Genomic DNA, 15,330 nt, shown 5'->3' with positions numbered 1-15,330 from the left:
GTAATACGCTGTTACGGCCAGCGTTTGTTTCATCAATGTTGAGTATACCTACCCTACAGTAGTTTGTAGGGTAGGTATACTCAACATTGATGAAACAAACGCTGGCCGTAACAGCGTATTACACTTGAAAATTTCGACGGGTTCATCCAGTGTCTAAGTAGCTCAGTTGGAAGAGCAGTCGCCCGGCAAGCGGAAGGTCGTGGGTTCAATTCCCGCCTTAGGCAGTTCGATTTTTTCAAGTTATTTATAATTTTCAAACGAATAATAGATGTTGTATTTTTTTCATTTTTTCATAATTGTCATCGTCATAGAGTATTTCTTAAAATTAATCAGTATGAAAAGTAGTGTTTTATTTATTTAGAAAATGGTAACACTACTTTTCTCAACAAACAGATACCACCCACGTTTTTCTTTTTGCAACATACGTAGTATTATTATTATTGGTTAATCTTCACAGCAATGAAATACCAAACACATTTTTTTTATTTTAAAAAAAGTCATTGTATAATAGGTAATAACAATTAATTTCCAGCAGCCTTTCCCAACGGAGTCCATATTCGGCGACCTCCCGGCTCCTCCGACTGAGGCAAGCGAGAGGCCCAACGTGAACTCCAGCGACCCTCTCAACTTCGATCCTTTCGGCCTCAACGACCCTCTGCCCAAGCAAGAGCCGCTGCTAACGCCACAACAAATCAAGGACGAAGGTAAGTCAAGTAAAACGCCATGGGCCCAATTCTGCTTGAAGCTGCGACAACGAACAAACATGCGACACTACAAATTATGAAAAGTTAGTAAGCTGGCAATTGATTGATCAGAATATCAGATCTTAATTTGTCCGCTGTGATAGTAATGTACTTAATTGATACTGTATAGCGTTTACTGCAACATGACTGCAGCAAAATTAAATGTATCATAACTGTATCAAGATTGTATCGAAGCTTATAGGACAGAGTTAATGTGTGTCAGTCATGTGGCAGTTGTTTTACCTCTTCCGTCTCGAATATCTTAACTCGCAATGTATTTTGTATTTGGTCCTACCTACTCTTGTATTTGGCTGTCTACGTTACTAATATTAAGACCAGAGCCCCGATTACGGTAATTTTTAACGTCTCCAATCCAGACGCGCTTCATCGATTCTGCGATACGATTGGTCAAAACACAAAAAAAAACAGCGTACGTCAGCTGTTTTGACCAATCGTATCGCAGAATCGATGAAGCGCGTCTGGATTGGAGACGTTAAAAATTACCGTAATCGGGGCTCAGTATCAGTCTTTCATATTATCTCGATACCGTTTCAGCTTGACATAATACTTGATGTTGAACAGCTCCGTTTTCTTTGCCTTTCAGGGCGACCGCACAGTGTGCCGCTAGAACAAGCGCAGCCAGCCAAGAAGGACCCCTTTGCCGACCTGGGCGTACTTGGCGCGGCGCCACCGGTGGCTCCCGGCTCCGTGTCCATGGGCGCCTCGCCCGCCCATACTCCCGCGCACCAGCCCGACTACAGGTCAGTCGCCTGTACTGTAGCGACTGTAACTAGAGCGCAGGGCTGCTGTAGTGTGATCTAGTGTGGGCGCCTCGCCCGCCCATACTCCCGCGCACCAGCCCGACTACAGGTCAGTCGCCTGTACTGTAGCGACTGTAACTAGAGCGCAGGGCTGCTGTAGTGTGATCTAGTGTGGGCGCCTCGCCCGCCCATACTCCCGCGCACCAGCCCGACTACAGGTCAGTCGCCTGTACTGTAGCGACTGTAACTAGAGCGCAGGGCTGCTGTAGTGTGATCTAGTGTGGGCGCCTCGCCCGCCCATACTCCCGCGCACCAGCCCGACTACAGGTCAGTCGCCTGTACTGTAGCGACTGTAACTAGAGCGCAGGGCTGCTGTAGTGTGATCTAGTGTGGGCGCCTCGCCCGCCCATACTCCCGCGCACCAGCCCGACTACAGGTCAGTCGCCTGTACTGTAGCGACTGTAACTAGAGCGCAGGGCTGCTGTAGTGTGATCTAGTGTGGGCGCCTCGCCCGCCCATACTCCCGCGCACCAGCCCGACTACAGGTCAGTCGCCTGTACTGTAGCGACTGTAACTAGAGCGCAGGGCTGCTGTAGTGTGATCTAGTGTGGGCGCCTCGCCCGCCCATACTCCCGCGCACCAGCCCGACTACAGGTCAGTCGCCTGTACTGTAGCGACTGTAACTAGAGCGCAGGGCTGCTGTAGTGTGATCTAGTGTGGGCGCCTCGCCCGCCCATACTCCCGCGCACCAGCCCGACTACAGGTCAGTCGCCTGTACTGTAGCGACTGTAACTAGAGCGCAGGGCTGCTGTAGTGTGATCTAGTGTGGGCGCCTCGCCCGCCCATACTCCCGCGCACCAGCCCGACTACAGGTCAGTCGCCTGTACTGTAGCGACTGTAACTAGAGCGCAGGGCTGCTGTAGTGTGATCTAGTGTGGGCGCCTCGCCCGCCCATACTCCCGCGCACCAGCCCGACTACAGGTCAGTCGCCTGTACTGTAGCGACTGTAACTAGAGCGCAGGGCTGCTGTAGTGTGATCTAGTGTGGGCGCCTCGCCCGCCCATACTCCCGCGCACCAGCCCGACTACAGGTCAGTCGCCTGTACTGTAGCGACTGTAACTAGAGCGCAGGGCTGCTGTAGTGTGATCTAGTGTGGGCGCCTCGCCCGCCCATACTCCCGCGCACCAGCCCGACTACAGGTCAGTCGCCTGTACTGTAGCGACTGTAACTAGAGCGCAGGGCTGCTGTAGTGTGATCTAGTGTGGGCGCCTCGCCCGCCCATACTCCCGCGCACCAGCCCGACTACAGGTCAGTCGCCTGTACTGTAGCGACTGTAACTAGAGCGCAGGGCTGCTGTAGTGTGATCTAGTGTGGGCGCCTCGCCCGCCCATACTCCCGCGCACCAGCCCGACTACAGGTCAGTCGCCTGTACTGTAGCGACTGTAACTAGAGCGCAGGGCTGCTGTAGTGTGATCTAGTGTGAGCGCGGCTCCGTGTCCATGGGCGCCACGATACAATGAGAGCTATCGTTTTAGCGCTCACCAGTTTGCGCCACTGTAGAGTAAGGTCCTGTCACTTGCTAGTAGCGAAGGCTGTGGCACCATCTGGTGAGTGCTAAAGTGGTAGGAGGACTATCGCATTTGCACTCATCAAGATGGCGCCACTGTAGAGTAAGGTCCTGTCAATCGCCAGGGGTGCCAACTGTTAAGTATAAAAACGATAGCCCTCATTAGTGGGCGTGGCCTATACTGTGATAACTACATAGCCATTGCGGCCAAATTACGTATATCGATGTCTTTAGACGCCAGTCATAAGCTGGGTTGCACCATCGTACTTTAACTTTGACAAACATCAAAATTCTGTCAAACTCCATACAAAATACACCGGTTATCGTCAAAGTTACGGTCAAAGTTAGGTGGTGCAACTCACCCTTACAAGATTATACACTCGCGAGCAAAACTATGGAATCACTTACATGAAGTTGTTTCCACGCGAACTTGTGTACTAACGAATTTGTTAGTAACAAAAAAGGTGGCACCATTTTAAAGATTAAACTTTTATCTTTAAATTGATACCAAATTCATTTAAATCACACCAGTATTTAAAAAGATATCCCGGCTGATGTGAAGAAGTAACGAAAAAGACATGTATGAACTGTTTGATACGTCGCGAGTTGCGGCCAATTTACCCCCTATAAAAGCATGCGTTTTTAGATTTTTGCTTTCACACGTTGATTCATACACATCTCCGATTCTTTTGACACTTTACCTGGGATTCTACACCTTCAGAAGCAGCACAAATCGTTGCACTATTGCAAGTAAGGCTCAGCCAGCGGGCTGTCGCACGTCAGCGCCACATAAGCCAGTCCTGGGTTTCGAAAGTTTCAAGACGCTTTCGGGAGACTAGTGGCTTTATCCCGAGACCAAGTTCTGAACAGCGCCGGTGCACATCGCAGAGGGAAGACCGTTTTTTCATGTCAACCTCTCTATGAAATCGTCATTTGACTGGAATCGATGTCCATCAAGAGCTCAGAAATGTTCGTAAGATAGCTGTTAGCGAGTGGACAGTTCGTCTAAGATATAAGCAATAGAATTTGACTCCAAAAAGGCCTGCCACAGGCTCGAAACTGACGGCAGGTCACCGATAAGCACCCTTTCAATTTGCTCGTACACATCTCGATGGGAAGGCGAGTAATGGAGGCGAGTTCTGTTCTCCGATGAATGCAAACTGTGTTTGCAGGGCAGCAGTCGAAGAGGTCGGGTTTATAGGCGGCCTGAGGAGCGATTTGTGCAGTGCTGGTTCGCTGAAACAGTGGCTTATGGGGGTGGCTTGCTCGACTTAACATCGAGATGTGTACGAGCAAATTGAAAGCGTGCTTATCGGTGACCTGCCGTCAGTTTCGAGCCTGTGGCAGGCCTTTTTGGAGTTAAATTCTATTGCTTATGTCTTAGACAAACTGTCTACTCGCTAACAGCTATCCTACGAACATTTCTGAGCTCTTACTGGACGTCGATTCCAGTCAAATGACGATTTCATAGAGAGGTTGACATAAAAAAACGGTCTTCCCTCTGCGATGTGCGCCGGCGCTGTTCAGAACTTGGTCTCGGGATAAAGCCACTAGTCTCCCGAAAGCGTCTTAAAACTTTCGAAACCCAGGACTGGCTTATGTGGCGCCGACGTGCGACAGCCCGCTGCCTGAGCCCTTCTTGCAATAGTGCAACGATTCGTGCTGCTTCTGAAGGTGTAGAATCTCAGGTAAAGTGTCAAAAGAAGCGGAGATGTGTATGAATCAACGTGTGAAAGCAAAAATCCGAAAACGCGTGCTTTTATAGGGGGTAATAGGCCGCAACTCGCGACGTATCAAACAGTTCATACATGTCTTTTTCGTTACTTCTTCACATCAGCCGGGATATCTTTTTAAATACTGGTGTGATTTAAATGAATTTGGTATCAATTTAAAGCTAAAAGTTTAATCTTTAAAATGGTGCCACTTTTTTTGTTCCTAACAAATTCGTTAGTACACAAGATCGCGTGGAAACAACTTCATGTAAGTGATTTCATACTTTTGCTCGCGAGTGTAGTAAGATAACTACCGTTTACGATTATTTTTTTTCGGATTTCACTAAGCAATATTACAACATCAAATTATAATAAGGCTTTATCTCACCAGCCGTCAGCACTTCGAGCCAGCCAAGACGCCAGCGGACGAGAAACCCAAGAAGTCTGGGGACGTATTCGGCGATTTACTCGGCAGCCAAGGGTACGACTTCGCCAAGCGCGAGGCTGGGCCTAAGACCATGAACGCTATGAAGCGCGAGGAGGTGGCCAAGGATATGGACCCGGAGAAACTCAAGATTCGGGATTGGGTAAGTAAACAATGGAGTCAATAAAAAAAAATATTATTAGTCGATTAAAACTTTGACGTTTTATTTAGTTTTCTACAAACCAGTATAGTCTGTTATGTTATCAACATATTTGATCATTAACCAATCATATCGTAAAAAAAATAATTAAAAAAACCTGGCACATCCTATGCTACGATTTGTATTTTGTTTTTTTAATTTGACACTTTTTTCTTACAATCTACTGTTCTCCTATTAACGCTCCTAGTTTTAATCAGCTCCGAATTCTCATAAATTCATAAAGTCCACTCTGTAGCGTTTGGTCCTTCGAGCCGGATTTCAATCAGCGACCTTTAGTCTACCCCGTAAAGAATCCTTTTGACTTACGTATACGTAATAGTTTAAGTAATAATTCAGTAATTTAATGAACGCGTTTGTCCAGACGGAAGGCAAGAAAGCGAACATTCGCGCTCTCCTCTGCTCGCTCCACACGGTGGTGTGGGATGACTGCCGCTGGACGCGTTGTGACATGTCGCAGCTCGTCACGCCCGACCACGTCAAGCGGAACTATAGGAAGGCCTGCCTCGCTGTGCACCCTGATAAGGTAACTAAACAATCATAAAAACTTACTCAACTTGCAAGTTTTATTTATTACCTACTCGATTTCCTTTCAATATTTAATCTATTTCCAAGGCTAGCTCTAAAAAAATTTTTTTGCCTCGTATTATAAATTCACCAACCACCAATGCCTGAAACGCACGAAAGGTCTTCTTCTTTGTCTGAGCTCCATCATAACTATTACACCACAATATAGTCCTATGAGCCCTATTTAGTCAACCTAAGATAGTTAGCAAACTTGTAAGTACTTGTAACTGCATGTGAATCAGCATAATTTCTTAACAAGTGAAACGTTTGTACTGCTATACCACGCAAAGACAGTTTTTCTAAACTCCGGATATTAGATCATTGATTTAAACACACCTTTCCAGCAAATGGGCACTCCCAATGAGAACATAGCAAAGATGATATTCATGGAGCTAAACAACGCGTGGAGCGACTTCGAAAACGACGCGAAGCAGCAGAACTTGTTCCAGTAAACCACTTTACTCCGTTTGTATGACACTTTGTCAGTTGTTATTTAGGACCGAGCTTCAATCATTAAACTTGATCAAAGTGAAAATTATAGCAAGAATGTTGAATATACTGGAGTCGTTTTAAAAAGTGATTGAACTAATCGAACATATTTCCCTCAATTTCTTAATCCATCTCGGGAAAAATAAAGATATGGGTAACTGTAGGAAGAAAGAAAGGAAATGATTGAATGCTCGACCCTTACACTTATTGTCTTCTAAAAATATTTGTGTAACTTTGACTTATAAACCGAGTGGTATGATAAGTAATAACAATTCCATAATATGTTTATAAATCCAAAAGTAACTTCGAACTTTCTCCTTGGTCAATGACATTCGCAAGCGTGTTAATAGTTAGTGGTTCAGCGTGATGTAACTGCTGCACTGTGAAATTGTGTGGAAAGTGGAAAGGTAATACTTTCGGTCGTCTATAACACTATTAATTCTTCGTACTGGTAATAGTTGCATAGTAAACAACTCATAAAAATTAATTTGAATGCGCACACTGTTCATTCTCCAATATCATTCCTGTTTCTTTATTGTCCGGACTCGAGTTCTATAAAAATCTCAATTGATACTCGAAGTGACACAAATATTATGTACTGATAGAACACTTGTATAACAGGTTTCGAAATTGTTATCGCTTAAAATTGTTAAAAGCAGCATCCCAACATTGGTGTTAAACGTTTTATCGTAACTAGATATAGAATAGTTATTTTAATCTTGATAATATTTTAAGCGTAGTGAAGGCAACGATACAACACTATATTTTTGCTTTTTGAGTTTTGCTCAAACTTAATTCTTGCAACCACTAAAATCAAATCATACCTTTCTTTGCTTAGTGTTGAAATTTCATTAAAATAGTATCACGTATTGAATAACTATTTTATTGGGCGCTGTTACTTAAAATAATCACTATTCAAAACAGTTTGGCAGCGAAGTAATAGTACATTTTTTGAAACTTATCTATGTAAGGTTGCTGAAAATGATGAAGGAATGCTGATCCTAATTGTCTGTTAGATTTCAATGTGTACTATTATAATTTTAATTTATGTTTAAGCAATTCAAACAGACGCTTTTTATAAAATATAATAATCGCGTAAGATGTTATAAATATATAAATCGGATTTTATGGGTATAAAATTTTGATTCTGGTACACACGTTTCATAGTTATTAAATAAATAGATAAATGATGCAAATTTTAGTGGCGAGAGTATTAGAAAATAGAAGCAATGTATTATATTTCTGATATATTCCATAGTATATTTATAAAGTAGTTGATCTACATACTCAATTCTATTGATGTGTTTTATTTTTATTATTATAAATAAATAATTAATAATGATTTCGTTGATGGCATAAACTTCAGTTCTTGGATATTTTGCTATTGGAAATAATTTGTAGAATATTGAGTCTTGTCAAAAAAGGATAAAAAACTTCAGAGTTACTTGAAACACCAATTTAGTGACGTAAACTTAATCAATCACTTTCTTCATCAGACTTAATATTCCTCAATAATGCTATGTAATCTTTAGAGCTTATTTTATTTATCGTTAATTTTGTACATTCCTGTTTTAACTAGAAGTAATTTTCACGTAGATTAGGTACACTTTTTTGTACCCATTTAACAATCATAATAATTCTGGCAGGCAACCCAGTCTTCAAATAAATAGGCAATAATTATTGAACTATTATGTAGCTTTGGTGCAATCGTTTTATATAATTTTGGCCTATATTAAATATTTATGAATATGATGTATAATAACTTCAGGCCAGTGAGTCCTAGTTGCATTGGATGTACTTAGTATGTATCACTATTGTTGTGTATATTTTGCTTAAAAATGTCCAAACATAGACAAAAGTAATATAAATAAAGAGATTGCAGAGGATTTGAGTCTTTAATTCCATCACCACAAGTCATAAAATCTGTTAGGTAGCTTACCGAATTGCTATAGGTCGCTCAACGAAAGCTGAAGAGAGCGCGTACTCACACTGATGTAATATTTAAATACAGACCATTAACAGTACATTACACATTCAAATCTAAACATCGAATACACTAGCTATCTCGCTCTTACCGACTACGCTAGATTTCTACTCGTTGCGCGACCTATAGTAATTTTGAGGAACTACTCGTAAAATTAGTGCTCCAATAAAAAATATGGGACCTTTGTACTGAGTCGAGCAATTTAATCCGTATTTTTCATCGCAAGCGACACATCAAGTAGCAAAAGTTCGGTAGGTGTTACTTACACTCACAAAAGAAACACATTTAGTTCAGTAAAAATAGCCTATATTTAAGTTTATGATCGTCGTCAGCTCTCCATTTTGACGTCGAGACATCCGTAACGCTCCAGCAGCTCCTGCTTTTTCCGTCGGAGCAGGGCTTCCTCCACGTCCTTCTGCGATGGCACCGCCACGTGTGACGTCAGCCCGGCTTTGCTAAGGTCGTCATCTTCCACTCTTCGGTCTTCAGGCTATGGAGAAATACATGTTATGAGACATCAATGATGTGGAGCAGAAACCGTGAAAAATTACTTGAGACTTCCATAGACAAAATTAAGTTTTTTATCTATACTTACGTCTTCTGGATAAATATTTTCCTCTTCTGGTAAATCTTGATCTTTATTTTGTTCTTTGTTGCTCTTCCATTCATCCACTGCACGAGCTATTGCTGAGAAAAAGAGAGAACAAATGTTTTATTTACATAATGGCAGAAGTTTCATCAAGTGACTTTGCTCACCAGTGGCGCCAACTGGTGAGTAAGAACGCGATAACCTTTATTAGCAAGTTTTTAGTGATCAATTTACATTTACGTATTCATAAGTATTTTTCTCGTTCGAGTAACTTGGCTTGCTTGCCAGTGGCGCCACCTGGTTAGTACAAATCGCTATACTATTCAATGAGGGCTATCGTTTTAGCGCTCACCAGTTAGCGCCAATGTAGAGTAAGGTCCTGTCACTTGCTAGTAGCGAAGACAGTGGCACCAACTGGTGAGCGCTAAAGTGGTAGGAGGACTATCGCATTTGCATTCATCAAGATGGCGCCACTGTAGAGTAAGGTGCTGTCAATCGCCAGGGGTGCCAACTGTTAAGTATAAAAACGATAGCCTTCATTGTTATGCTCTTACCATCCTTCTCCGCTTCTTGTTCCAAGGGCAGCAGTAGGCCATCATCGTCGTCCCGGTACCCGTAGTAATCCGCGTCGACGTCTCTCATTAGATCTGCGCGCGTGCGTCGCGGCGGCGGCGGCGGTTCCTGCTCGAACAACTCGCGGACTCCTGATAGATGAATAAATTAGGTGATAAATAGTTGTTTCCTAGCCTGTATTCTTGGAAAAAGTGAATAGATTTAGATCATAGAATTTAGATATGCTGCAGTTTTGCTGGAATGTTGGCGCTAAGCTAATAGAACTAGCAGACTTTTTTTTTGTTTGAAAAGTGCAGTAAGTTGCTGTTTCCATATAGTGGTATCCAGTTCTGATAACATTATGTCAAGCGAATCAAATGTATTATCCATTTCATTGGACATTCATGGCCTAATCTAATCGAGGCCTTTAATAATATTATGATGGGGACACCACACAGTGGTAGATAGAATTATAAGAGTTGAACTTACCAGGCAAATCCTTGGCTGCGCCGAAATATTTGTAACCTCGGTTTCCTGGCACCTCTTTTCCATCTTGGTCCAACATTTTGGGTCCAACTCGCGCATGGTCAGGCCCTCCTAGTGATTTGATCTGAACTTCCCAGTGGCGTTTTTCCCTCATCAGTTTGTTGATTTCATCGTTCAAATCCCTTATCCTAAATTCTCCAAGACCGGCTAGAACGAAAAAAAAAATCACGGTAAAGTTTTATGGGACACTTTGGAAACAAAAAGAAACTCCAAATGATACCTGTTTGTAGTGAACATTCACGCAAATCAAATAAATGACCACAGAATATAACGTAAAACTTTATTTCTAAAGACTCATGGTCATGGCCAAATCGGATACGGTTTAATAAAATTCATCTCTTTCAATCCATGTATGTAATAGAATAGCTATTGATACTGATACTGATACATAGATAAACTTATTTCTTCTTTTTGGCTTTTCCTGCTTTCTTTCCTTTCTTTTTCGACTTTTCTTTTTTCCCTTTCCCCTTTACTTTTTTCTTGTTTCCTGCGGGCTTACCATCTTTCAACTCTCCAGTACTGCACTGCTGTGAAATGTGGGCATTATCAATAGATTTTGGCTGCTCAGATGGTGCCTTTGGGGATACAAATTCTATTTCAAGATCTGTCTTTTTATCCTTCGTTTCTAATTTTTTCCCAATTTTCAATATGAAAACATCCTTATTGGGATGAACCATTTTTTCCATATAAACTGGGACTGGACAATTACTTGGAGTGACATTTATGATTTTCCTGTCTTTATCAACATTTTTACGATTATCACAGCCTGTGTATGTGTATTTCAGATTTGAAGTGTGAGTTCCATATTTATTAGGATATGTGCCATCTCTTGGGAGCTCGAATTGTATTTGTTCCCCTGTGTTGTAGGGAGTACTTTCGCAGGAACACAATTCTTGAATTTTATCGTATTTTCCCATTCGCTCTACTTTTGTACTCTTAGGAACCCTTATTTTGAGCTCATTGGCATTCATTTTGGTGAAAATTTCGTCATATTTAGGCATTCCATCTAAAAGATAAAATACATTACAGTAAAATATTTTCAAAGTGACCAATCAGACACATTCACAGTGATTAGAAAATTGAAAATTACGTTATGTTGGATTTTAAATACCTTGATTGTTTGGATACGTTACAGGACTTCGATCATAATATGAACGTTTTGACGATTCTATACTAGATAGCTGAGAAATCGGACTCTCCGATCTTCTGCTGCCATGTCTATTTGGAACATTTCTTGATGATCCCTTTTTTGTCATAACATCTTCATCCAGAAGAATTTTCCCTTGTTCGTCCATTTCTACTTTCTGGCACGAATACATAGTCATTCCGTTATCTTGTTTTAGTAAAAAAGATGCAGTCTGCGGTTTTGGTGAAGAACAAAATGCTGTAGTGATCTCTTTGCCAAGAAAAGACATGCGCACCGAAACTTCAATGATACCTATAGGATCATGAGTTTCATCATCACTACATGACAAGTAATACATGTTCTTAGATAGTTGCGTGGAAGTTGTACACTGTATGTTGTCATTTGGTTTCTCTTCCGACCATTTCTTGCAGAGGTCTTCTCTCAGGGTAACAAATTCTTTCATATAGTCCATGCGAGTTTCGCCGATTTTCGTGACGCATTCCGAACACGGGGGTTGTTTCGTTAACTGAATTATGATGTCGAACTTCTTAATGCAACATATTTTGTCGTAGGTCATAGCAAAAAGAGTAGACTTCCCCACGTTTAGTTTACTGAAATTCTCAATTTTTCCGTAAAAGGGATCATACAACACTATAGGCTGTTTCCCTAAAAAACTAGCTGAGATTACTAAATTATTGTAATCTATTTCAAAACATTCGCATTTCATGTGAATCTTGTTAACAACAATTTCTATTAAGAATAGATGATATGGGAAATTCACGTTTATGTTCTTTTCATTTTTGGTTTTAGCAATATCCTGCGACAGACTCTTGATGGACTTTCTTAGCGCGTTGGCTTCATTCGTCAGTTGTTGGCTCATTTCAGCAATTTTGTCTATGTTGCTGCCTGTAGATAATTTCGGTGACTGTGGGCTTTTGAGATCTTTTGCTAGTGTTTTAATAGTATTTGATAATTCATCAATATGTTCACTTATATTTTGACTTTGCGGTTCAAAAGTTGCAATGGTATCATCAATATTTTCGTCATTGTTCGATTTTGCGCTTAGACTTTTCTGTTCAGGCTGTAGTAGGGGTGACGAGCTTTTAGGTGACGAGTTTTTGGGTGACTGGCTTTTAGGTGAAGGGCTTTTAGGCGACTGGCTTTTGTAACTTCTTACACTTTTCAAGGATCCTTGTTTGGAACTTGTACTTTGAATGGAGCCGATGGGTGCCGGCGGTGTCATTGCTTTCGGAGGAGACACTATTGGAGACCTTTGTAAAGAACCTGTAGGTAATCGTAACGGTGACTCTTTTATTGATGCAAGTTCTTGTACTATGGAGGCTGCTTGAGATCTGATACTTGGATCATTTTGTGACTTTAAGCTAGGCTCTTTCGGATATTGCACTATTTCTGATTCTTCCATAATGATTAGGCTGGTTTATCTACTTTTGGAATCAAACTAAAATTTACAGAACTTGTTAATGTTGGGCCATATTTGAAAATGTGTCATAGCCACCTAGATTAAAGGATAAATAGTTGAATTTTTTGTAATCATATTGGATATTTTCTAGTTATAAAAGTTTCAAATACCTACCAGTTCTTCACACACTTGTTGTGCGCGGTTGCTTTAAATGTAAGGGATTAAGGGATGTATAAGTTAACGAGTATAATAAGCTTTCAAGTTTGCTTAAGCTAAAATAAAAATAGTAGCATGTCCGCAATTCGCAAACTCCCGCAATTTAACTTATCCTTCTCCCGCCCATCTCTTTTAAGAGCGCATTGAGATCAGGCCGCCTTTTCCTACCTCTATTTTAAGTGCGCTTTGAGCATAAAAAGAGCCTACACCAGGGGTTCCCAATCTTTTTCATTCCGCGGCGCACTTACAAAAGTATTTTGTCACGGCGCCCTACCTTTTGAAAAAGATACAGTCGAAAGACGGGCGGGTACAGATATGGGAGGGGTAGGGTTTCAACGGTTTCCAAGCGCCAACGCAACGTTAAGGATTGACTCACGGTGCCCCTCTTTACTTTCTATGCGCACCAGGGCGGCGCCGCGGCGCACACTTTGGGAACTCCTGGCCTAGACAGTAAACAGTACTGTGTAAAAGAAACCTATGCCCGTTTTCACCAACAATCCCTAATTTAAGTGACCCCTATGGTAATTAGATATAGATTTATCAGGAATTTGGTTTTCATAGGGGGCACTAAAAATTAGGGATTGATGGTGAAATGGGCACTAGACTTTTAACAGTCACTCACCATTCTGTATCTGCGCCACCTTCTTTGCGATCTCCCTGACGATCTGTAGCCGCCACTTCTCAGCCTGCGGGAGGTCGTTGCACTCTGACGCGAGGTACGGCCTGCGCTCGCGCTGCCCGCCCGCCTCTTGCACTTGCGCCGCGCGCCACCGCGCTAGTGTCGTCCTGGTGACAAAGAAAATTTAAAGTCTGGTCGCCGAGCACGTAGAATTTTATCCAATGACCCCGATCTCGAGTCGGCCACTCCGACCCCTTCACCGTTCGGTTATCGTGGCTATAAATATAATTACATTGCTGTCGCGACTGTGCGACGAGCGGCAGCAGTGAGTGTGCGAGCGCGACAGCAATATAATTACGCGCGAGCGATGAGGATAGGTAGCTTGGGGTCATTGGACAAAATTCTACGTGCTCGGCGACCAGACTATAGAAAATAATACAAACCTAAGAATAAAGGTCATAACTCAACAATTAAAGTACAATTAATACAAACCATAAACAACGGTGAAATATTTTGTTTCATCAAAGATGTCCAATTAATTAGAGGACCTTAATGTCCAAGGATATTATTCACTTTGTATACTGAGGGGCACCTACCATATCAGCATAACGAAAGTTACTTAGCCTTTTACTTTACACATAATGATACTAAAATAATCTTTAAGTTGAAAAAGACAGGAAGGAAAACAAGGTAATACCACAGAATAATAATAAGTACTATGAAATATTCAATATGCAATACTTATTTCTGTATGTTTTGTAGAGAGGGTGATGCATGGATTGAACAAATAGATTGAAAACCTGCAACCTCTAGCACTGAATTCCTAGAATTAAGTTTTTTTTCCAATTTGAAATCAACTCCAACAGTAATTCAAAAATTTTAGATAGACCATGAAAAAATATTTTAGTGTCTTTTCTAGCAATCAATGATGGTTTTTAACTCATACACACAGAAGCAGGCGCATCAGATATATGTATGCTAAAAATAGTTTTCCATTGTGTATCATTTTGCTGACAAGTTAACTTCAAACCGATTGAATGTTTGACCTCAATCATTTAAGATGGTAAGATAGTGCTAGCTAACAGAGCAAACACTAGTTTGGAAAAGAGCTGTAGTGCATATTTATTTATAACAATTTAATATACATATGTGTTTAATACTTTAAAATAAATTTGTGCTTCAGAAGTGAAACAATTTTTTGTGACTTCTAAAGATTTCTAATATGTATTGAATTCTCAATAACTTAAAGTTTCAATATGTGGTTTTAGTAAATATGAATTAGAGATAAATCAAGTGACTCTCACTCAATAATTATTTTTATTGAGGTAAGTAATTATTATCATTATCATTATACTCACATAGCTTTTTCTGCGTTCCTAGCCTGAAATAAATAACAACAAATAAGTGATTTTAGTAAGAAAATGCGAATACGTTTAATGTTAATGTGATAGAATTTCACAACATCTTACATACCATTTTTGTAAAATCTGATGCCTATATTATGAGCACAATTAAACCACTATTGTATGCACAATATGAACCGTTAAAACAGTCAAACAAATTAATTTCTACCCAATTGTAACTTAAAAAAAACTTATCGTAATGTTTATAACCTCAAAATAAACCAAAAGCTAAACTTTGTTTTGACGTTTTGATAATTTTGACAGTTAAGGTTCTTTTTCACAGATTATACAGACATTTTGAAATCGAGAGATCGTTTCTATACAAATAATGTTAGCGGAAAACGAGAAGAGTCACCAGAGAGAGATCATAGTGCAGATGAATACAAATCTAATGA

General features: G+C 41.0%; 3 protein-coding genes across 3 annotated transcripts; 1 reads left to right on the top strand and 2 right to left on the bottom strand.

The window, feature by feature from the left end:
- Positions 1-511: 511 nt before the first annotated feature.
- Positions 512-8,366, top strand: LOC114357109 (putative tyrosine-protein phosphatase auxilin; the record flags this gene model as incomplete). Its single annotated transcript, XM_028310578.1, has 5 exons — positions 512-704; positions 1,348-1,504; positions 5,175-5,370; positions 5,789-5,950; positions 6,336-8,366. Coding segments are annotated over 5 exons (816 nt in total), but the record flags the coding sequence as incomplete, so codon positions are not given.
- A 387-nt stretch (positions 8,367-8,753) lies between these two features.
- Positions 8,754-15,174, bottom strand: LOC114357108 (pre-mRNA-splicing factor ISY1 homolog). The gene is made up of 7 exons (XM_028310577.1): positions 15,006-15,174; positions 14,891-14,913; positions 13,536-13,699; positions 10,095-10,298; positions 9,608-9,757; positions 9,060-9,151; positions 8,754-8,954 (listed from the first exon to the last, which is right to left on the bottom strand). The coding sequence occupies exons 1-7, from the start codon at positions 15,006-15,008 to the stop codon at positions 8,793-8,795; spliced, it is 798 nt and encodes a 265-aa protein (XP_028166378.1). The 5' UTR covers positions 15,009-15,174; the 3' UTR covers positions 8,754-8,792.
- On the bottom strand, positions 10,305-13,449 carry LOC114357107 (uncharacterized). The gene is made up of 2 exons (XM_028310576.1): positions 11,263-13,449; positions 10,305-11,157 (listed from the first exon to the last, which is right to left on the bottom strand). Exons 1-2 carry the CDS (start codon positions 12,698-12,700, stop codon positions 10,550-10,552), a joined length of 2,046 nt encoding a protein of 681 aa, XP_028166377.1. The 5' UTR covers positions 12,701-13,449; the 3' UTR covers positions 10,305-10,549.
- Positions 15,175-15,330: the final 156 nt, after the last annotated feature.

This window comes from Ostrinia furnacalis, unplaced genomic scaffold, assembly GCF_004193835.3.
Source record: "Ostrinia furnacalis isolate ACB-3 unplaced genomic scaffold, ASM419383v2 OfSCF3032, whole genome shotgun sequence".
Taxonomy (NCBI): domain Eukaryota; kingdom Metazoa; phylum Arthropoda; class Insecta; order Lepidoptera; family Crambidae; genus Ostrinia; species Ostrinia furnacalis.
Note: the sequence above shows the minus strand (reverse complement) of the source record. Positions and strands in the feature narration are given on the sequence as shown.

What these genes read in the sequence shown, in the direction of transcription:
- LOC114357107 (XM_028310576.1), bottom strand. Translation starts at nt 12,700, where the DNA reads ATGGAAGAATCAGAAATAGTGCAATATCCGAAAGAGCCTAGCTTAAAG. An exon ending in AACGTATCCAAACAATCAAG is followed by an intron (nt 11,158 to 11,262) that starts GTATTTAAAATC and finishes TTTATCTTTTAG; the next exon opens with ATGGAATGCCTAAATATGAC.
- LOC114357108 (XM_028310577.1), bottom strand. An exon ending in AGGAACGCAGAAAAAGCTAT is followed by an intron (nt 13,700 to 14,890) that starts GTGAGTATAATG and finishes CTTTGTCACCAG; the next exon opens with GACGACACTAGCGCGGTGGC. An exon ending in GGTGGCGCAGATACAGAATG is followed by an intron (nt 10,299 to 13,535) that starts GTGAGTGACTGT and finishes TTTTCGTTCTAG; the next exon opens with CCGGTCTTGGAGAATTTAGG.